Source organism: Capra hircus, chromosome 5 (genome assembly GCF_001704415.2).
Source record: "Capra hircus breed San Clemente chromosome 5, ASM170441v1, whole genome shotgun sequence".
In the NCBI taxonomy this organism is placed as follows: domain Eukaryota; kingdom Metazoa; phylum Chordata; class Mammalia; order Artiodactyla; family Bovidae; genus Capra; species Capra hircus.
The window spans coordinates 64,372,875-64,396,054 of record NC_030812.1 but is presented as its reverse complement, the minus strand read 5'-3'; the positions used below and the strand labels follow the sequence as shown (position 1 = coordinate 64,396,054).

The 23,180-nt window shown below is 42.4% G+C and overlaps 1 protein-coding gene across 1 annotated transcript in view; it reads right to left on the bottom strand.

Moving 5' to 3' along the window:
* DRAM1 (DNA damage regulated autophagy modulator 1) overlaps positions 1-23,180 on the bottom strand; it is a 40,346-nt gene that overhangs the window by 5,746 nt on the left and 11,420 nt on the right. Inside the window, exons 2-5 of the mRNA XM_005680638.3 lie at positions 11,674-11,741; positions 8,926-9,068; positions 4,188-4,365; positions 274-332 (exon numbers count right to left, since the gene is read on the bottom strand). Coding sequence (XP_005680695.3) covers positions 274-332; positions 4,188-4,365; positions 8,926-9,068; positions 11,674-11,741 — 448 coding nt within the window. The remainder of the gene's footprint in view (positions 1-273; positions 333-4,187; positions 4,366-8,925; positions 9,069-11,673; positions 11,742-23,180) is intronic.

Genomic DNA, 23,180 nt, shown 5'->3' with positions numbered 1-23,180 from the left:
TCCACATTTATTTCTCACACTATGCTGAGAAACTGTTCTTGTCTGTTGCCATCCCCTGCTAAGCAGATCCCCTGTCTGCTTAGCATGTCTCTTTCCTCTGACTGCCACACATCTTCATTCACATCATTTCCCTGCCCTTCAATCTCACTTCTTTCACTAAGCCTCAATGGCTGAAGGGTTTAAGATAGAATTAGAAATTCACATTTTTTAAAATAATTTTGAAAATGCAGGAACCAGGTTTGACAGTCACATTTAAAACAACTTAAATTTTACCTTTTCTTTTGGATTCCACTCCAGCTTGGTTATGGAAATTAGTGAAGCACAGGCAATCACTAAAAAAGGGGAATTGGTTAAGGAAACTGCAGACTAGGTCCTTTAGTGTTAAAGACTAGATTATCCTTCTAATAATATAACCATTACACAGTGTTCAAATGTTAGTACCAGTTATATCAGCTTCTTATCATCTGAAACCTTAAGCCTGATTATGACAGAAATTTAAATACAACATGAAAATAGTCCTTCCTTAGCAACACTTTGGCAGTTATGTGTAGAAGATTTTTAATCTGTGGCTACATTTTGCTTGATCCTGTTGATTAAATTTGGTCAAAATGACTGACACAGCAGTCTAATATGGGTAATTTTTTCTAAAGTACTATTTTCCTTAAATTAAAATGTCAATTAAAATTCTTTTTCCTTAAAATATTATGTTCAGGCAATAGCTTCAAGGAAAAATTAACATTTCAAAGTACCAAAGCATTTACAAAGCACCAAGGCTCATATACAAAAATAAGCTACAGTAAGTTAAGATATTATTGTTTAAAAGAAAAAAAAAAAAAACAGACTTTTTCCATTGAGTAACTGGGTATAAGTAGAGCCCTTAATCCTTGGCCCACACGTGCATGTGTGCTAAGTTGCTTCAGTCGTGTCTGACTCTGTGTGACCCTATAGACTGTAGCCTGCCAGGCTCCTCAGTTCATGAAATTCTCCAGGCAAGAATACTGGAGTAGGTTGCCATAACGCCCCCTCCAGGGGTTCTTCCTGACCCAGGGACCGAACCCTGGTCTCCTTCATTGCAGGGGGATTTTTTACCACAAGCACCACCTGGGAAGCCCCCAGTCCTTGGCCCAAAGGGTTTACAAATCAAAGAGGTACATCCTACACCCAACGTCCTACATCTGACCTAGGGGATGAAAGACAAACCCTGAGAGGCCAGTCTAATAAAGCCAGGAACTGAGGCTACAGAGCAAGGTAGACAAAACTGTCTGCACAAGGATGGTTGCAGCCATTCTGACTGAACTTGAAAGACGAAAGAAAGCTAGAGAGTAATGGGGATGCTCTTCAATGAAAAGCTTCTGCAAAGAGTTAAGGATTCCAAGTGTTGCGTCAATGAATGCCAAGTTGAGCATCTCTGAATTTGGAGTCAGCACCCTCTCTCCCTGCCCTTCCCCACCTCCCATGTTTTGCCATTCTTAATACTTCTCAGTTTCTCAAAGTAAAAGTAGAGAGCATCGAAGGTGCCCTGATCATGTCATGACCATACTTCCGTTTCTAATAGCTTAATTCTCTTAATTCTTTCACTTAATTCTTTACCTCACCTTTAGTCCCATCAAGTACCATGCTGGGGAGAAGGTGGAGAGGTGGAGAAAACTCTGGCAAAACAGACCTGGTTTCAGTTCCCAGAAATATCACAGCCTTGATGGACCCAGGGAATGTGCCTCGTTAGAGAGAAAAGAATAGGGTGCAGTGATGACTCAGAGGGAAGATTAGATATCTGGTTGGTGAAGGCAGCACAGCCAAAAAAACAACAATAATAAGTTGTGGGATTTGAGGAGCTCTCTAGAACACCTTCCCAGGTGGCTCAAGTGGTAAAGAACCCTCCTGCCAATACAGGAGACGCAGGTCTGATTCCTGGGTTGGGAAGATCCCCTGGAGGAGGAAATGGCTCCTCACTCCATTATTCTTGCCTGGGAAATCCTGTGACAGAGGAGCCTGGCGGGCTACCGTCCATGGGATCGCAAGAGTCCAACAGGACTGAGCACACAAGCGTGTGAGCTAGAACAGCGTCATCCCACAGAGATTCAGGCGTATAACTTCAAATTTTCTACTACAGTAGCCACACTGACAAAAACAAAAAAGGACCTAGTGAAATTAATCTTAACATATCTTATTTAACCCAATATACCAAACATGTTCTCATTTCAACATGTAATACTGCAAAGAATTATTAACGAGATGGTTTACATTTTTTCTCATTAAGTCTTTGACATCTGGTGTTTCACACTTACAGCCCATCTCTGCACAGACTACCCCCGTTTCAAGTGCTCCCCAGCCCCATGTGGCCAGTGGCTACTGTGCAGGCCGGACAGCTCAGTTCTAGAAAGACAAGGTGGAGAAGGTTATCTGGGTAAGAGAAGAGCACCAGCAAACGCAGAGAATAGCAAAGAGCCACACACACAGGGGAGAAGGTGTAAAACTGAGGTTGGAGAAATAGGCAGCCTCCAATTACACATCTCAAGAAAAGGAACCTGCATCATAAGTGATTTTGTGAAGGCTTTTGAAAGCTGCAGGAGCTGGATGCAACATGGACAATTTAGCGGGAAGAGCTTAGAAGCCTGACCCCAGGCCTCGGTTTCTTCAGGAGTCAAATGAGGCTGTTTCATGGAACTAATACAGAGCATTTTAAAGATGTCTGAAAAGCTTTGTAAGGAAATATAAATCTATGATGCTAATGTTTAAGACGACAGACTTTTTCATATGGGTGCATTTGTTCAAGTTAATTGGATCAATCTGCTTCTGTTCAGGGATTCTACCCCTCAGCATGTCTCCTAGGAACTTCTAGAAACAGGAACTATTAGTATGTGAAACTCTGGCCTGAAATGCTAATTCTATTAAAACTCTCTCATTTTAATACCTAGAGATCTGTCTCCAAAGTTGGAAGCAAGGAAAGCCTTCCTGCATAGAGAAATTTTGTTTCTAACTTTACAAATGGTTTTATAAATCCGACAACTAATACAACCTAGAAGTTTTGAGGAGATATGTGTCAAGAGAAAGCATGAATGTCTTCGATCCATAAATAGGATGAGGAAACAGAGAAGGAACTATCTCAGGAACCAGTTATAATTTGTTAAATTTCTCAATACTAGGATTTCATTCCTTTGTGCTTAGAAATTTTTATAATTAAATATTTCCTTCCCTAAATGACAAAAACAAAATCCCAAACCATCCTTAGACTTCACATTTTGTATAGTCTCAATTTTGAAAGAGAAAGGCAAGGCTTAATACTTAGAAGCACATGAGGACACCATGCTTTTTTTACTCAAGCTTGTCCACCACATACTACAACCCAACCCAAATGAACAAAACCAGTGCTAATAAAATTGTTGCTGCTTTCCAATAATCTGACAGCAATCATCAATTTTTAATGACTCTTCAGTATTCGATATGACTGCAGATGATATTTTGAAAGATGGGAAATTTTCTACCCGTGAAAGACCAGTTTTATTTTGTTAAATACCTCTTGAGGGAAAGAAAAAAGGAAAAGAAAGAATGAGAAAGAAAAAAAAATGGAAGGGTTCATTTTCTTTTCTTCTAAATCAGAATATATAAGTATGAAAAATTTATGTTTTCCTTCCACACTGTTGACATAGAAAAAAATAAAATTTCATTTTGAAAATGAAATCAGTGGTAAAAAGAAAAGGCTAAATGTGTTTTAAATGACTTATAAATAAATAGTATAGAGCTTTTTAAAACCTCTTAATGTGGACAAGTAATTCAAACCCTCTAATCAACTAGTTGTGGGGAGAAGGGACAGTCTTGCTTCTTGGAACTCCACTGGGCTATTACCTTAAGTACAATATCAATATTTGATGTCTTTAGCCAACCACTACAAAGAAAAATACATATTTTCACATGGCTCATGAAACGGACCCTGCTGAAGGAAAGTAAACAGAGACTGAAGTGTCCTGACATTTTTTTTCCATTTTCCCTTCACACCATTCCTTCCCCCAAAGATTCTTTTGATTTAACCAGACAAGACTGAGCTATTTTCCTTGTGATTTGCCCAGTTGTTCTTCTGAAGCCTGTTGGCAACTGGCTGTCAGCCTTAGCTTTCTCCATTTTGGGGGAACAGGAGCAAGGTGAAGGGGGTGTCAGGCTTGCAAGGACACTGACAAACGCTCAAAGGATACTGGGTATGACAGCTGCGCAGGACACAGCAGAGATGGCCATTCGCACGTGGCACGTGGAAAGGCTGTTCCACTGGGGACAGGATTTGTAAGAGATGACGGATTGCAGGAGCGTGTACACGACGCCGCAGACAAACGCCAGAAGGGCACCGCCGTCGTGGACCACGGGAACGGCCAGCTCCTAGAGAGAACGTCACACACACGCTGTTACTCCACGCACATCCAGAGTCGAACACTCACTGCCTCTGGGCTTCTCAAGCCCACCAGGCATCACAAAGGCACCCACCCTGTCTTGGGAAAATGCAGCAGCTTACAGAAAATAATCAAGGCCTTTCCAGCATTGAAGTAAATGCCAGCAACTTGATTATTCCACAGCATACGTTTGGCTTGCTAAGAGTTGAGCAAAATGGGCCTGGTTCAGTAAAAGTATCTCAATAAAACTGAGCAGGGGGGTGTGAAAGCCCATATTAAATGAAAAAATATATAAAAGAAATAAGAAAAACAAATTCTTTTCACCCCTTGACTCAGGCACAACTGAGCAAGGAAAGATAAACAAAAGACAAAGCATCTACTGCGAAGGCACTGAGGTTATTTTAGGAGCATCTTCCGATGATCCTGGTACTTTCCATCCTCCAGTTTCTTTTCGTGCTGGTAAGCAAATCAGATCCGGAATTTACATACTTTGTTTTCCACTGCTACCCTACCCCTCTAACTAGCACTGTCAGGAAATTTGCTTCCTCAGCCCTGGCCAATTCATCGTATCCTTTTGGATCTTATTCTGCAAACTTTAAGAGACCCAAATTAACCCTGATGAAGTCAGGTCCAAAGGCCCTCAATTTAGCAGGAGCTGTATTTTCAGTGTGCCTTTTTTCATGGTGGAATACATATTCTCTCATCCAAGATGTCCTTCAGAAGGCAAATGACTCATATCAGACATGAATTTTGCACAGAGGTTAAGATGAAAACCTTTTTTTTTTTTTTTTTTTGAAACTCTCTTGATATTGAGTTGACCAAAAAGTTCATAGTTTCTTCTGTAAGACCGTATGGAAAAACCCAAATGAACATTTTGGACAACCTAATAGTAACACTAGAGAAAACTAGACTATTGACAGGATTCAACCTCGGGAAATGACTTTTCCAAAAAGGAGACTTTGTGAGGGACTCAAAAGCATGACAGAGGTTGCTTGGTGAGAACACACTAAAACACAGCCATCCGTCACCTGCAGGAGAGAAAGCCGGCTGTGACATTCTGATAAATGAGGTTTCCTCCAACTCAGGAAAAACCACCACTCAACTCTCTCACTTGCCCTCACATCTCTAAATCTTCTTGAGATAACTGCTCATGTTGGTTTGCTCACAGCAGGCTGAAAATGAATTACAGGATATCAAACAAGGAAGTTGTAAAGATATATTTATAGACCCAATGACAAAGTAAACACTTTGCTCTCAGGAAAAGTTAGAGATCCTATTTCTGGTCTTTATGAAGATAAAATCACTTCACAGAAGCCTTAAAGGGAACCAAAAGTGTAATTATCTAACCACCTAAGTCTTCTTCCTAAAGTCTGCCCTTTATGGTTTAAACACAGACACCTGCATCACTCGTGATGTTGCGTTACTGTGAGAATGACCTGGCAGGATATCCCACAGGACATACTGTCCCCCACTGAACAATTCACACCACACTCCACCAGACAAATTGTAACTTTCCAGTTCATCACCTTTCCATTAAAAAAATGTCTTTCCATCGTGCTTTCTGACACTAGAGCTGTGAATTGTATACATGCTTTTTTTCTCACAGACTTTGCCTCATTCTGGCCTTGACATTAACTCTTCCCTATAGGCTCTGGGCAGATTGCTTTGATTCAAAGGTGACTTCTGCCTCTCATGATTCATGAGATTTTGGGAGACTGTTAACCTCTCTGTGTCTCCATGTCTCCATTGATAAACTACTAACTATCTTCTGAGGTCATTATTAGGATTATACAAGTAAAGCATGAAATGTTTTCATAAATGTCCATCACCTAGAAAACTTCACTAAATGCTGTTTGTTATGGAATGTAAAATGCACACAATCATAAAATGAAAGGAAATGTCATTAAGGGGCTCTACCACATGACAATGTGGCAACAAGTGGTGTTTATTTCCTCATGCGTGTGTGAGTGTGTGCTAAGTTGCTCAACTGTGTCCAACTTTTTGCAACCCTAAGGACTATAGTCTACCAGGCTCCTCTGTTCATGGGGTTCTCCAGGCAAGAATTTTGCAGTGGGTTGCCACCTCCCTTCTCCAGGGGATCTTCCCAACCCAAGGATTGAACCCAGGTCTTCTACATTGCAGGCAGATTTTTATACTCTGAGCCACTAGGGAAGCCCGAAGTTCTTGTGATCCTGTCCATGGGATACTCAAGGCAAGAATACTGGAGTGGGTTGCCATGCCTTCCTCCAGGGGATCTTCCTGACTCAGGGATCAAACCCATGTCGCTTATGTCTCCTGCATTGGCAGGCAAGTTCATTACCACTGAGCCACCTGAGAAGCCCTTATTTCCTCATATGAGACAACAACAGTAGGAAAATTCAACAGAGCCAGAAGCAAACTAAGTTTGCAGATGCTGCCCTGGAAGCCTTATAGGTTTTACTCCAGAGAGCTGCAGTTTGGGCGCTCACCTTTTGCCAGTGTTAACAGGGAAACACTGGTAGTTGTGGACTGGTAACACCCCCAAACAAAAACACATTGGCTGTCGACCTGGGAGGAACATCCCTGCCCTGGGCTGTCCTGAAGATTCTGTGTCATATAAGGGAGGGTGCCTCACCCCTCACAACCCAGCCCTGGATTTCCCAGAGCACTTTATTATACTCTCCCTCACAGACAACATGAATGTGAGCAAACTCTGGGAGACAGTGGAGGAAAGACGAGCCTGGAGGATTACAGTCCATGGGGTCACAGAGAATCGGACACAACTTGGCGACTAAACGACGAGGACGACAGATGGCTTCCTCCAGGTGCAGGGCAGAAAAGGTGATTCCCTGAAGCCCACGTGGTGCAGGTGAGGCAGCGGGCTCTCTGACAATGGCCTAATGCCTGCAGACACTAGAGAACAGGGGCACCGCAAACGGTGCAGGTGGAGGCCTGAGGTTATCAGCCTCCCAGGTCCACACTGGGGGGAAGCACACTCCTGCTGTGGCTTTAGCGGACTTGATCAGCCAGCTAGCATTGAAGGCTGACACCTTCTTTTGAAAGTAAGCATCACACAAGATCAACTCACTTCTGTTGGGGAAATGATTGAAGGAGATCTCCTGGGCAGAACCAGAAGTCCTCTAGGAGTAACTTCCACACCACGGCCACAAAGGGACAATGGTGATGGCAGAGCACGCCCTCTGGGGTGCTGGCCTCTAGTGATGGACCAGTGACCATCACCAAGTGATGACCGCCAAGTACAGATTGCCAGGTATTGTGCATTATCTCATTGCATGCCAGCAATAACCCTGTGAGGCGAGTACTCGTAGTTAGTACTCCTTTGAAATACAATACATTTTTTAAATATAAAATATTGTCTCCGTCGACAAAGAGGTCCCAGCTTTCCTTGAAAGAGACCTTGGAATCATAGGAATTCACAAGTTGGAATAAAATAAGTTGGCAGAATTTCCTGGCAGTTTAGTGGTGAGAACTCTGCGCTTCCACTACAGGGAGCATGGGTTCAATCCCTGGTGAGGGAACTAAGATCCCTCAAGCAACACAGCATGGCCAAATAAACAATGTCTTTCCAACCCTTGACACAGTAAGAACAGATCAAGCAGACTCTTCAGTAGTCGTCATATAAGTTAATATGCTCCAATAAGGCCATATGTCAGCCCCGCAGCTGATTAGCTGAGTAACCCTGGGCAGATTCTTTCGCCTCCATGCACCTAGGTCCTCATCTGTGAAAGGTAGAGATCACATGTTTCTCTTTGAACACCAGAGGTTCAAACAGCAGCATCAGAAAATATACACACACTCACATGCAGAAATACGTTCACACTGTTAACGAAACCATTACAATGACTGAAGAAGCTCTCCCAGCACATTAAACCACCTCAGGAAGGGCACAGAGCCATCCAGACCCCATAGCATGGGTTGAAGCATGCTCCTTTTCACAGTCATACATACGTGCATCCCATTTCTCCCAAGACTTGACTTCCAAATGATAAAGATTTGTTTCTGGGTTCTCCCATGGGCTCAGTGGTAAAGAATCCGCCTGCCGATACAGGAGACACAGGTTCGATCCCTGATTCAGGAAGATCCCACATGCCACGGAGCAACTAAGCCACAACTACAGAGAAGAGAAGCCACTGCAATGAAGAGTAGCCCCCGCTTGCCTCAGCTAGAGAAACGCCCGCGAAGCACCGAAGACGGCACAGCCAAAATAAACAAATGAATCAATCTAAAAAAAAAAAAGATTTGTTTCTAAAAAGCAAACTGTCCCAGTTTTCATATGCTCATCAGCTGTTTGAGAGATCTGTTGTTGGCACAAGCGTGCCTCTGCTGTTCTTGCTTCTTCCCTCCAGATGCATATCCCTGGAGAAGGGCAGGGTGACCCACTCCAGTATTCTCGCCTGGAGAACACCATGGACAGAGGAACCTGGGGGGCTACATACAGTCCCTGGGGTTACAAAGAGTCGGACATGACTGGGCAACTAACACTTTCACTTTTCTTTCCGGACACATAAACTCCATCACCCCCAATAACTGAAAAGACTTCAGGTCGTACCTGGAAATTGGCTACAATACCCATTCCGATGCATCCCACCAATCCGAGAACCAAGGACACCAAGTTAAAAACAGGAGTGCTGAAATAGCTGGTTTGATTTTGCTTCTCTACTATTTTATACCTTGTGTACATTGTGGCTGCCCCTGAAAAGGAAACAGACTGTGATGAATTTTTAGTGACCTTTCAGAAGGAAAAATACATGAACAGTTTTGTATGGCTTTTACCAAGATTGTATTGGTTGTAATCAAGATCGTAATCAGCCCCCTGATTGCAACAGTCTTCCCACGCTCTCAACCCTGCCCTTGCTCACCTTATTGTTTTCTGCCATCAGACTCAGACTTCGACTCTCTTTCTCTTTCACACACACACACCTGACTTCCCTGGTGGCCCAGTGATTAAGAATCCACCTGCTGATGCAGGGGACGAGGATTTGATCCTTGGTCTGGGAAGATCCCATATGCCACGGGGCAGCTAAGCCCATGAGCCACTTCTGAGCCCACACGCTGCAACTGCTGAAGCCCATGAACCCTGGAGCCCATGCTCCACAGGAAGAGAAGCCACCACATTGAGAACCCGAGCACTGTGACTGGAGTGTAGCTCCCCGATCTCGGGAACTAGAGAAATCCTGCAGAAGTAACGAAGCCCCAGTGTAGTCAGAAACAAACAAATTAAAATTAAAAAATGCACCATGGGGATCCTGCCAATGTCAGTACAAATAGGTCTATATACCTCACCATGATGTACAGTGAAATGCCATACTTATCTCATCATTCTCCTAATGATAGATTTCTACATTATGTGCTTTTCCCACTACAAGCAATGCTCAGGGAACATCCTCGTATAGATGTCTTTGGCACACTTTCAGTGTTTCTGAAAGACGAATTCCTCGAAGTAGTATTCTTGGGTCAAAAAAACTATGCTCAATTAAAATGCCAAGAAGTACCTCCAAATTGCTCCAAGACTGAGGCAATTTATACTCCCACAGAAGCGTCTGAAAGCAATTACTGCGTGCCATTGTCCTTTTAATTATTGCCAGTCTAACAAATGAAAAATGGCAACCTGTTGGTTTAATTTGTATTTCTTTGATTGTCCATGAGACTGAGAAACCTTTAGTATGTTCACTGCTGCTGCTGCTGCTAAGTCACTTCAGTCGTGTCCGACTCTGTGCGACCCCATAGACGGCAGCCCACCAGGCTCCCCAGTCCCTGGGATTCTCCAGGCAAGAACATTGGAGTGGGTTAGTATGTTCACTAGTTCTTTGCATTTCTTCTGAAAATTGCATGCTTGTCTTTTTTTTAATTTTTCTCTTGAGTTTGTTCATTTTTAATTTGTAGCTATTTTTATACACATTAAGTACATTAGTCTATTGTCTTCTATAAATATTATGAATTTTCTTCTGGTCTGTTGTTTGTCTTTAACTTTGTGTATCTTTCATCACTTAGAAGTTTTAATTTTTTATCTATCTAAATCTGTCAGTTCTTTCCTATTTAGCTTCTGGGTTTTATGTAAGCTTAGATAAGCTTTTCCATCTTAAGGTTTTAAAAATATTTTCCCACAATTACATCCAAATCCTCTTATGGTTTTGTTCTTTATGTTTAGTTCTTTAATTGCCACTGGCTTTTGTGAATGGTGTGAGAGGGTACTGTTCCTTTTAACTCAGCAAATTTTGCCTACAGAAAAATTCCACATGATATGCACAGATATATTTAAAATACATTCACTTTAGCAATGTAAATTGCAAAATAAGAAACAGCCTAAAATATAACAAAAGGCGATTGGATTATAAATCATCATATGTCCATGATGGATATTACGCATGCGTCAGGATAAACTAGATTTCTATGTATTCAGTAGTGTATGACGGCCATATTTTCTACTGAATTTTTAAAAGCAGACTACAAGCTAATCATTTATCAGATAGCATTTTAAACAAAGATACTCATGTCAGATTCTGCCTTGCCTCAAAGCAAAAAGCCACACTGATGGGGAGATGTTGATAATGAAGAAAGCAACCAGGAAGTGTGCAAGGGAGTAAGGCATATATGGGAAATCTCTACATTTTGCTCAATTTTTCCATGAATCTACAAGTGTTCTAAAAAGTAATGTCTGTTAGAAACAGACTCATAGACTTCCAGAAGGTTATAGTTGCCAGGGAAAAGGAATGGGGAAGGAATAATTAGGGAATTTGGAATGGGCATGTACACACTGCTACATTTAAAATGGGTAACCAACAAGGATCTACTGTACAGCCCAGGGAACTCCACTCAGTGTTATGTGGCAGCCTGGATGGGAGGGGAGTTTGGGGGAGAATGGATACATGTATATGCATGGCTGAGCCCCTTTGCTGTTCACTTAAAACTGTCATAACACTGTTAATCAGCTATACCCTATTACAAAATAAAACATTTTTTAAAAAATAACGCCTGTTAAAAAGTAACAATAAAAAATGATACATAAACTATAACACTTTACTTCACGTGAGATTGGGAGTTTTTAATTTACTTATAATAATTATTGTGTACTTAATGACTCTGCCTTAAAGTGTCTGGCTACACTGTGGGAGACCTGGGTTCAAACCCTGGATTGGGAAGATCTCCTGGAGAAGGAAATGGCAACCCACTCCAGTATTCTTGCCTGGAAAATCCCATGGACGGAGGAGCCTGGTAGGCTACAGTCCATGGGGTCACAAAGAGTCGGGCATGACTGAGCGACTTCACTTCACTTCACTTCACTTCATTGTGTACTTACCAAGAAATGCAGAGAAGTTTATCATAAATCCAAAAATGCCACTCTCTGGAGGTGTTGTTCCTGTGTCACTGAGAAAGAGAAGGCATGTCCAAATTAGTAAAAAGGAATTCAGTTCAGCCCCCTGGGCAGGCACGTAATTGGCAGGTACTATATTGTGTTCCTTCCATGTGTTCAGCCACTTTGAATTCCAAAGATTTGATCTGATTTTGTTCCAAAGTATTTTCATGTGGGCTCTGAAAAATTAAAAAATCCACTTTTCTTCCCCAGTTTTATTGAGATACAATTTTAAAACAGCACTGTATATGTTTAAGGGGTACAGCATAATGATCTGACTTAGACATCATGAAACGATCATCACAATGTTTTGTGAATATCTATCATCTCATAAAGACATAATTTTTTTTTAAAGAAAATTTTTTCCTTATGATGAGAACTCTTAGGATCTACTTTCTTAACTTTCATATGTAACACAGTGAAAGTGAAAGTCACTCAGTAGTGTCTGACTCTTTGTGTCCCCATGGACTACACAGTCCATGGAATTCTCCGGGCCAGAATACTGGAGCGGGTAGCCTTTCCCTTCTCCAGGGGATCTTCCCAACCCAGGGATTGAACCCAGGTCTCCCACATTGCAGGCAGATTTTTTACCAGCTGAGCCACAAGGGAAGCCCATGTAACATAAAACAGTATTAATTATATTACCTATGTTGTACATTACATCTCTGGTACTCATTTATCTGAAAACCACTTTTTCTATGAGACTGTTTCCTTTTTCTGGTCCCCTTTTCTATGAGTTTGTTTGTACATTTGTTTGTTTTGAAGTATAAGTGACAATGCCATGTGAGGAAATACTTAAAGTGAATGGTGGTGGTGTTTCGCAGATGATTCCACCTGAAAACTCAGAGGCATGTGTTCATTGTGTGTGTGTGTGTGTGTGTGTGTGTGTGTTCATACCTGGTGAGGTACTGACTCCTCCAGGGAGGAGGAAAAAAGAGACCAAAAATCACATTTGAAAAATCTACTATTTGAATATTAAATATATATAAACACATCATTTTAATTTTTAAAATGACAATTGATGCATAAAAATTTACATTGCTGAAAAGATGATGGAAGGCTGAACAATAAATATTATTGAGGCTTATCAGTGCTTTATGGAAATAATAAGCTATCAAGGGCATACTCATGATGATAAATTATTTTAACAAAAAAATAGCTAAGAGACATTTTTCAAATGTAATCTATCAAGGAATTAAAGCTGGAACGCAGCATTTGGCATATGCTGGTTTCTATTCGTTCACGCCAAGGTTTACATTTTTATGCTCTCAAGCTGCTCACATAAAGCAGCATTTCAAAGTGACAGCAAAAGCATTCCCAATATAAAACAGCTCAGACCCGTCTTAAATGTTTCCACATTTTAAAACAGCTCTGAAATTTAAGTACTGAAAAATGGATCGAGTTGAAAAGATGCACTTCAAAGTGAAGTGTCCTGTATGTGCAGGAAGCAGGAGCCTTTGAGCTTTGTGAACATTTAATAGTTGGTGAGTATGAAGACGTTAATGTTTCCCTTTCCACAAATGCCTCTGGTCCCAATTACTTCAATTTCAGTGACACCTGGACTTCCCCGGTGGTCCAGTGGCTAAGACTCTGCACTCCCGACGCAGGGGGCATAGGTTCCGGCTCCGGTCAGGGAACTAGACCCTGCCTGCCACAATGGATAGGAGATCTGCGTGCCATAACTAAAACCCGGCAGAGCAAATAAATATTAACAAACAAACCAACCTCAGTGTCCCTTGTAACTGTAAGAGTTAACATCACCATTTTCCTACTAATAGTTCCTTTTCTCACTAAAGGGATGTTGACATGGAGAAGGCTGCCCGATGTGCAGGACACCCTTCTGAGCATGACAAGGCTCTGAGTGGGTGAGGAGGGGTCGGGAATCAGTGATGGGGAGAAGTGGAGACAGCATATGCGTGCCCTTGGGCAGCACTTTGCCAGAAGAGTAATTCACACAGGGGAAAGAAGCCTTCTTTTCTTGCCCTCAGAGTATAGAAAAGCAGCTACCCAGTGACTCATGCAAGAGTACTTGTTGTCATGGGTCTGAAGGGAATCTGCCACGTAAGGGGGTAGGCAGAAGTGGGGACAAAGGTGCTCCAACAGGAGATGAGAAGATGACCAGACTTGGGGGCCATCCATCCAGGGAGAACAAACCAGGACATATTTCAAGGGCCCAGGTGTGCAGTCCACATGACATCAAACATGCCATTCAAAAGCTCAGGATTTCAGAATGCTATTTTATCCTTGCTTATCTGTACGTTTTAAACCATACAGGCAGAATCTTGGAATTCCCTGGCGGTCCAGTGGTTAGGATTCCAAGCTTTCATTGCTTTGGGCCTATGTTTAATCCATAGTCGGGGAACTAAGATCCTGCAAGCCCCCCGGGGAGTGGGGGACAAAAAAACAAAAAAAAGTGGCCACTTCTAAGAACTTTTAAGGATAGTGTGTATACGTGCTCAGTCATGTCCAACTCTGCGACCCCATGGACTATAGCCTGCCAGGCTCCTTTGTCCATGGAATTTTCCAGGCAAGAATACTGGAGTGGGTGGGTTGCCATTTCCTCCTCCAGGAGATCTTCCCGACCTAGAGAGTGAGCTTAGTCTCCGGTGTCTCCTGCACTGGTAGGAAGATTCTTTATCACTGTATCACTTGCTGCTGCTGCTGCTTCTAAGTCGCTTCAGTCGTGTCCAACTCTGTGCGACCCCATAGACAGCAGCCCACCAGGCTCTGCCATCCCTGAGATTCTCCAGGTAAGAACACTGGAGTGGGTTGCCATTTCCTTCTCCAGTGCATGAAAGTGAAAAGTGAAAAGTGAAAGTGAAGTCGCTCAGTCGTGTCCGACTCTTCGAGACCCCAGGGACTGCAGCCTACTAGGCTCCTCTGTCCATGGGATTTTCCAGGCGAGAGTACTGGAGTGGGGTGCCATTGCCTTCTCTGACTGTATCACCTGGGAAACTCTTTAAGGATAGTAGTGGTTGCCTACTGTTGTTAATACAAACAGAAGTCTCCCTCTTTCATCTCAGCCACTGACATGCCATCCTGACAAGGAAGACCCAGAAACTTAGGGTCCATGTGAGTCATGGCCACGGAGCATCATCAAACATCAGAAAGACCAGGAGGTCTGGGTAATACTGACGGCATTCATCACCACACAGTCAGCCTTGATGAATATCACCCAGCTTACTTTGGGAAAGTTGGAATAAGACATCACCACCTAAGAGAGGAATCAGAGCTTCTGCCCAGATTGTCAACCTTGAATAAAGTGTGGACCAATTAGGGGAAAATATGGGTCAAAAACAAGACTGGAGCTGCTCTGAACATTGATGAGGTGTGATCCAGCTACTATCAAGCTCTGAGGAAGAGAGCTCCCAAAGCATCCTGTACTTGTAAGCAGATAGGGTAGGGGGCCCTGGAGGAAGTGAACCAGATGAAGCTATTTGACACAAGAGAAACCACTTTAGGCCTAAGCCACTTTGTCATCTAGGCCTGGCCACAATGTTTGCCCTTGAACATGCCTCAGCAATAAGGATCTTAAGGGAACAAAAGAACAAACAACTGTTATCAAGCAAGAGGAATAAAACTAGCAAAGGTAATAAATAGTTGTAAAGACTCACAGTTTTGTTTCAATGGTAAAGTTAGCCTGAAACACTTTCTGGAACTGTTTTGTCGAATTTGGTCTCCCTGGGGCTTAGACAGAATGTGGTCCACTGGAGAAGGGAATGGCAAACCACTTCACTATTCTTGCCTTGAGAACCCCATGAACAGTATGAAAAGGCAAAATGATAGGATACTGAAAGAGGAACTCCCCAGGTCGGTATGTGCCCAATATGCTATTGGAGATCAGTGGAGAAATAACTCCACAAAGAATGAAGGGATGGAGCCAAAGCAAAAACAATACCCAGCTGTGGATGTGACTGGTGATAGAAGCAAGATCTGATGCTGTAAAGAGCAATATTGCATAGGAACCTGGAATGTTAGGTCCATGAATCAAGGCAAATTGAAAGTGGTCAAACAGGAGATGGCAAGAGTGAACGGTGACATTCTAGGAATCAGCAAACTAAAATGGACTGGAATGGGTGAATTTAACTCAGATAACCATTATATCTACTACTGCAGGCAGGAATCCCTCAGAAGAAATGGAGTAGCCATCATGGTCAACAAAAGAGTCCGAAATGCAGTACTTGGATGCAATCTCAAAAACGACAGAATGATCTCTGTTCATTTCCAAGGTAAACCATTCAATATCACAGTAATCCAAGTCTTTGCTCCAACCAGTAATGGTGAAGAAACTGAAGTTGAACGGTTCTATGAAGATCTACAAGACCTTTTAAAACTAACACCCAAGAAAGATGTCCTTTTCATTATAGGGGACTGGAATGCAAAAGTAGGAAGTCAAGAAACACGTGGGGTAACAGGCAAACGTGGCCTTGGAATATGGAATGAAGCAGGGCAAAGGCTAATAGAGTTTTGTCAAGAGAACGCACTAGTCATAGCAAACACCCTCTTCCAACAACACAAGAGAAGACTCTACACATGGACATCACCAGATGGTCAACACCAAAATCAGATTGATTATATTCTTTGCAGTCAAAGATGGAGAAGCTCTATACAGTCAACAAAAACAAGACCAGGAGCTGACTGTGGCTCAGATCCTGAACTCCTTATTGCCAAATTCAGACTTAAATTGAAGAGGGTAGGGGAAACCACTAGACCATTCAAGTATGACTTAAATCAAATTCCTTATGATTATACAGTGGAAGTGAGAAATACATTTAAGGGACTACATCTGATAGAGTGCCTGATGAACTATGGATGGAGGTTCATGACATTGTACAGGAGACAGGGATCAAGACCATCTCCATGGAAAAGAAATTCAAAAAAGCAAAATATCTGTCTGGGTAGGCCTTACAAATAGCTGCGAAAAGAAGAGAAGTGAAAAGCAAAGGAGAAAAGGCAAGATATAAGCATCTGAATGCAGAGTTACAAAGAATAGCAAAGAGAGATAAGAAAGCCTTCTTCAGCGATCAATGCAAAGAAACAGAGGAAAAGAACAGAATGGGAAAGACTAGAGATCTCTTCAAGAAAATTAGAGATACCAAGGGAACACTTCATGCAAACATGGGCTCGATACAGGGCAGAAATGGTATGGACCTAACAGAAACAGAAGATATTAAGAAGAGATGGCAAGAATACACAGAAGAACTGTACAAAAAAGAGCTTCACGACCAAGATAATCACGATGGTGTGATCACACACCTAGAGCCAGACATTCTGGCTTGAAGCCAAGTGAGCCTTAGAAAGCATCACTATGAACAAAGCTAATGGAGGTAATGGAATTCCAGTTGAGCTGTTTCAATTCTGAAAGATGATGCTGTGAAAGTGCTGCACTCAATATGCCAGCAAATTTGGGAAACTCAGCAGTGGCCACAGGACTGGAAAGGGTCAGTTTTCATTCCAATCCCTAAGAAAGGCAATGCCAAAGAGTGCTCAAACTACTGCACAATTGCACTCATCTCACAAGCTAGTAAAGTAATGCTCAAAATTCTCCAAGCCAGGCTTCAACAGTATGTGAGCCATGAACTTCCAGATGTTCAAGCTGATTTTAGAAAAGGCAGAGGAACCAGAGATCAAATTGCCAGCATCCGCTGGATTATGGAAAAAGCAAGAGAGTTCCAGAAAAACATCTATTTCTGCTTTATTGATTATGCCAAAGCCTTTGACTGTGTGGATCACAATCAACTGTGGAAAATTCTGAAAGAGATGGGAATACCAGACCACCTGACCTGCCTCTTGAGAAACCTATATGCAGGTCAGGAAGCAACAGTTAGAACTGGACATGGCACAACAGACTGGTTCCAAATCGGAAAAGGAGTACGTCAAGGCTGTATATTGTCACCTTGCTTATTTAACTTCTATACAGAGTACATCATGAGAAACGTTGGGCTGGAAGAAGCACAAGCTGGAATCAAGATTTTCAGGAGAAATATCAATAACCTCAGATATGCAGATGACACCACCCTCATGGCAGAAAGTGAAGAGGAACTAAAAAGCCTCTTGATGAAAGTGAAAGTGGAGAGTGAAAAAGTTGGCTTAAAGATCAACATTCAGAAAACAAAGATCATGGCATCCGGTCCCATCACTTCATGGCAAATAGATGGGGAAACAATGGAAACAGTGTCTAGACTTTATTTTGGGGGGCTCCAAAATCACTCCAGATGGTGATTGCAGCCATGAAATTAAAAGACGCTTACTCCTTGGAAAGAAAGTTATGAGCAACCTAGACAGCATATTCGAAAGCAGAGACATTACTTTGCCAACAAAGGCCTGTCTAGTCAAGGCTATGGTTTTTTCAGTAGTCATGTATGGATGTGAGAGTTGGACTGTGAAGAAAGCTGAGCACCGAAGAATTGATGCATTTGAACTGTGGTGTTGGAGAAGACTCTTGAGAGTCCCTTGGACTGAAAGGTGATCCAACCAGTCCATTCTAAAAGAGATCAGCCCTGGGTGTTCGTTGGAAGGAATGATGCTGAAGCTGAAACTCCAGTACTTTGGCCACCTCATGCGAAGAGTTGACTCATTGGAAAAGACTCTGATGCTGGGAGGGATTGGGGGCAGGAGGAGAAGGGGACAACAGAGGACGAGATGGCTGGATGGCATCACTGACTCGATGGACGTGAGTTTGAGTGAACTCCGGGAGTTGGTGATGGACAGGGAGGCCTGGCGTGCTGCAATTCATGGGGTCGCAAAGAGTCAGACACCACTGAGTGACTGAACTGAACTGAACTGAACTGGGGCTCAGATGGTAAAGAATCTGCCTCCACTGCATGAGACCTGGGTCCTATCCCTGGATGGGGAAAATCCCCTGGAGAAGGAAATGCAAACCCTTCCAGTATTCTTACCTAGGAAATCTCATGTACAGAGCTGTGGCTGTAAAGAGTCAGACGTGACTGAGTAACCGAGAAAAACCCCTCTTGAGGGCTCACCCACCAGATCCACGGGACCCTCTGGGATGAGAATGTTGACCTTTCCTGACCTTGTGGTTCTCAAGCTTGGATACTGTTGACCTCTGCCTCAATTCTATACTGAATTCCCCTCCACTCAAGCCCCTTCATGAGTATGCTTGTACCCTTAGCTTAAAACTTACCTAATTTTACTTTGAGGGGGGGGGATACAGCTTTGGAAAAAGTGTTTTCCTTACTTTCTGCAACTAATAAATCCTTTTTTATTCCGTTCTCTGGCTTGGTTGTGTCTCCTGGCTTGATATCCACCTAAAGATAGACTCAGTTTTGGGAGTAACATCATCAAGAAGGTTAAATTCTTCAGCAGAAGAGCTGAGGAGAATATCAAGGGGGTGTGTGTGTGTGTGTGTGTGTGTGTGTGTGTGTGTGTGTGTGTGTGCGTGTCAGAGGTGGCGGGGGAGTGGCTGTGTCCTGGCAGCTTGAAGCCACATGGAGGGAGGGCTATTAAATGTTAACAAGTTCTTTTCTTTAAAAATATATGCATATATTTTTTTTCATATACATATCCATGTCAGAGGAAGCTGTAAGGCTATGTGCATATATACATATGTATTTTATGTATATTATATATATATTATATCCATATGAAAGACTTTCTGACCTTAAAATGCTCTTTTAAGTCTTTTGGTCTCCAAGCTAATATACATTATAAGTAAATATTACATCACACTTTCTGCCCTACACTAGAATTCAGAGCATAACAACCAAGGGAGTACCAAGGGAATCTATGGTACTCTTATTAAAAAAAAAAAAAAATTTATTTATTTATTTGGCTGTGCTGGGTCTTAGTTGCCACATGTGGGAAGCAGTTCCCTGACCAGGGTTGAACCTACTCCCCCTGCATCGGGAGCATGGAGTCAGGCACAGGACCACCAGGGAAGCCCCTCACTTCACACTTTTTAAGCCCACAGTGAGTGATCGTACTGTGCAAAGGGAGAGGCAGTGGGCTCTGACTGGCACAGCGGTACCTGGGCATCTGCTTTAGGAAAGCGGAGAATGAACGCCAAGTCGAACCAGTTGCCTCCCAGTTTGGCAGAAGGAGTCCTCTTACCCAACGCCCACCACAGAACTCTCTGTCACGTGACTTAAGCCCTGCCTGGGTCCCATCCACATCCTCACTTGCCTCCCAGTAAAGGAGGCAATTCCTGGAAACTGTACGGGGATAGGAACTCATTGTTCACTTGCTTGGGGCTTAGAAGCTATTGAGGCTGTTATGTGTACACAGTTGTGCCTAGGAAACCAATTTACACCTATATTTACTGTACTTGAAGAAGGCAATGGCAACCCACTCCAGTACTTTTGCCTGGAAAATCCCATGGACGGAGAAGCCTGGTAGGCTACAATCCATGGGGTCATAAAGAGTCAGACACGACTGAGTGACTTCACTTTCTTTCTTTCTTCACTGTATTTACATTCTACAAGTTTAGTTCATTACAGAAAATTCCAAGTGGTTTATCTAACATCTTTCTCCAAAATAATGTAAACATTAAGCCAGTTCATAATCTATCTGATGATGCTCAGAGGAAGAAAAACATTATAAGTAAGACATGCATGATAATATGTTTGGTCGAATGCTGCTCTTTAAAACATTGGATATCTGTGATTCCATTCCATTACCCTAAAGCCTAAGCTCATGGTTTATTGGGGGAACTGAGATGCTGACAGCATGCAAAATTATCTGCATGCCCAGACTGAGGTTTATTAGATTCCCCTAAAATCCTAGGCCCATTGTTCGGATGATAGCCAAGGACTTAGAACCAAGGATAACCAGGACTTAGAACCAAGGATAGCCAGGACTTAGAACCAAGGACAGCCAGGACTTAGAACCAAAAAACACTTAATGCACCAGTAAAAGGAGACGATCGTTTCCTTTTTCTTCACATTTAAATATATTATTCAAAATAAATATTATAATAAATAGTCATTCCAGGGAATTCTCTTGGTGATCCAGTAGTTAGGACACAATGCTTTCACAGCCATTACCCAGGTTCAATCCCTGGTCAGTGAACTAAGATCCCACAAGACTCTTGGCCAAAAAAGATACCCTTTTATTACCTTAAATTATTAGGGTTAATTTTTTGGCAGCTTCACTCAGTGATCATTCTAGGACAAGAGGTACCCCATAGCTATGTAAACTTTTTTTTCGAGGTGTAGTTAATATACAATATTATATTCAACTACTTTTAAACTTGAGAAAAATATCTTAGTCATAAACGCAAATAACTTGTTGTTTTCTCACTTTATCCACATGCAATTACCTCTATCAACCCAAATTCCCTCTTTGTTCATTCATACAACAACGTTTTCAAAATAGTGCTAAGCATCTCCTACTTGGTGGGAATTGTGCCTGGTGATGAGGATTCAAAGATGAACAGATAATTCACTTTGAGAAGCTTCAGTTCAGTTCATTCGCTCAGTTGTGTCCAGCTCTTTGCAACCCCATGGAAAAGCTTAGTATCTAACAACAACAACAAAAATCAGATTCATTGATTCATCTGATGGTTACTGATAGCCTCTTATGCAGCAGGCAATTCTGTAGAAGGGCTTCCCAGGTGGCTCAGTGAGTGGTAAAGAATCTGCCTGCCAATACAGGAGACGCAGGGTTCCATCTGTGAGTTGGGAAGATCCCCTGGAGAAGGAAATGGGAACCCATTCCAGTATCCTTGCCTGGAAAATTCCATGGACAGGGGAGCCTGGTGGGCTACAGTCCATGGGATCACAAGGAGTCGGACATGACTAAGCAACTGATCTTAGTCACAAATGCAGTGGCAAGCAAAACAGAAAAAGTCCCTCCTTTGTGGAATTACATTCTTGTGGGGCAATAAAAATCATCTAGGAGTAATGCATGCTGTGAAGAAGAGGCAAGCTGGATTAAGAGGACAGGGAGAGAGAGATGAGCCACCCACCCGAGACAGGGCAATGTGGGAAGGGTACTTGAAACAGAGATCTGAATGAAGCAGAATGTTTGGGCCAGAAAAATTACAAGCAGAGGGCAAAGCCAAGTCAAAGGCCAGAAAGTGGCAATATATCAGAGGAACTGGAAGGAAAGAGGCATGGCTGGTGGGGAGTGAGCCAAGACCTGAGTGCACAGGGGCAAAGGGATCATGGAGAGCCCCATGGGTCATGTGAGTCAAGGCAAGGACTCTGTTACTCTAAACATGAAGGGAAGCCACTGAGGGCTGAGAGCAGGGAAGTGATATCAAGTTGACTGATGTTGTTAAAGAATGTTGCAAAAAGACTGTGAAGAGGCGGGAATGGACCAGGGAGACTTAGGAAGTAATTTCAGTAGTTTATCAAGAGAGGACAGTGGCTTGGACCAGAATGGTAATGAAGAGGGAGGCATAAGAGGTCAGATTCTGAGAATTTTTCTCAGAGGAGTCTCTAAAAGACCATCTCTGCTTGGACTATAGCTGCTAAGATTACAAAAGGAAAAAAGTTAACATTTCCTCAACACTTATACTTGGCCAGGTTCATCTTATTTGGTGTTTAGAATGTTATAAAGGAAAGTACTTACTGTCACCTTAAAGAAGAAAAACTGAGTCTTAGAAAAGAAACTTGCCCAAGGCCACAGAAACTGTAAATGGGGAAGCCAAGGCATGCATCTGCAGCTGTCTGACTTCGATGGATACAGTTCAGAACTCTTCTCGGCTGCTAGGTTGCATTTCTTTTTATTATAACATATCCCCTCCACGTGAATTTACAGAACTGTGTATCTTACAATTGGGTTCATACCAGCTCCCTTCTGAAGTCATTAGTAAGTTGTCCTTAGTATGCTGTGACTCTACACTTCATATTCCTGATGGACCGAAACGCAATTACTGTTGGAAAGAAGACTGTTCAGTGGAGCACTCTAAAAGTTGAAATTGAGCATTAATGATGAAAAGCTGTCAACCCTGCATCGGTCAAGACTTCTGAGCAACCCTCTACTGCCTTTTAAAAGGTAGGGCTAGCAGAAGAAAAATATGCACAGGATTAAGTCGGTGAAAAAAAAAGAATTTTATGTATTCAAAGATGTTGAAAACCTTAAACAGAGGAGAAATATGAGAAACCTATATGCAGGTCAGGAAGCAACAGTTAGAACTGGACATGGAACAACAGACTGGTTCCAAATAGGAAAAGGAGTACGTCAAGGCTGTATATTGTCACCCTGCTTATTTAACTTATATGCAGAGTACATCATGAGAAACGTTGGGCTGGAAGAAGCACAAGCTGGAATCAAGATTGCTGGGAGAAATATCAATAACCTCAGATATGCAGATGACATCACCCTCATGGCAGAAAGTGAAGAGGAACTAAAAAGCCTCTTGACGAAAGTGAAAGAGGAGAGTGAAAAAGTTGGCTTAAAGCTCAACATTCAAAAAACTAAGATCATGGTATCCGGTCCCATCACTTCATGGCAAATAGATGGGGAAACAGTGGAAACAGTGTCAGACT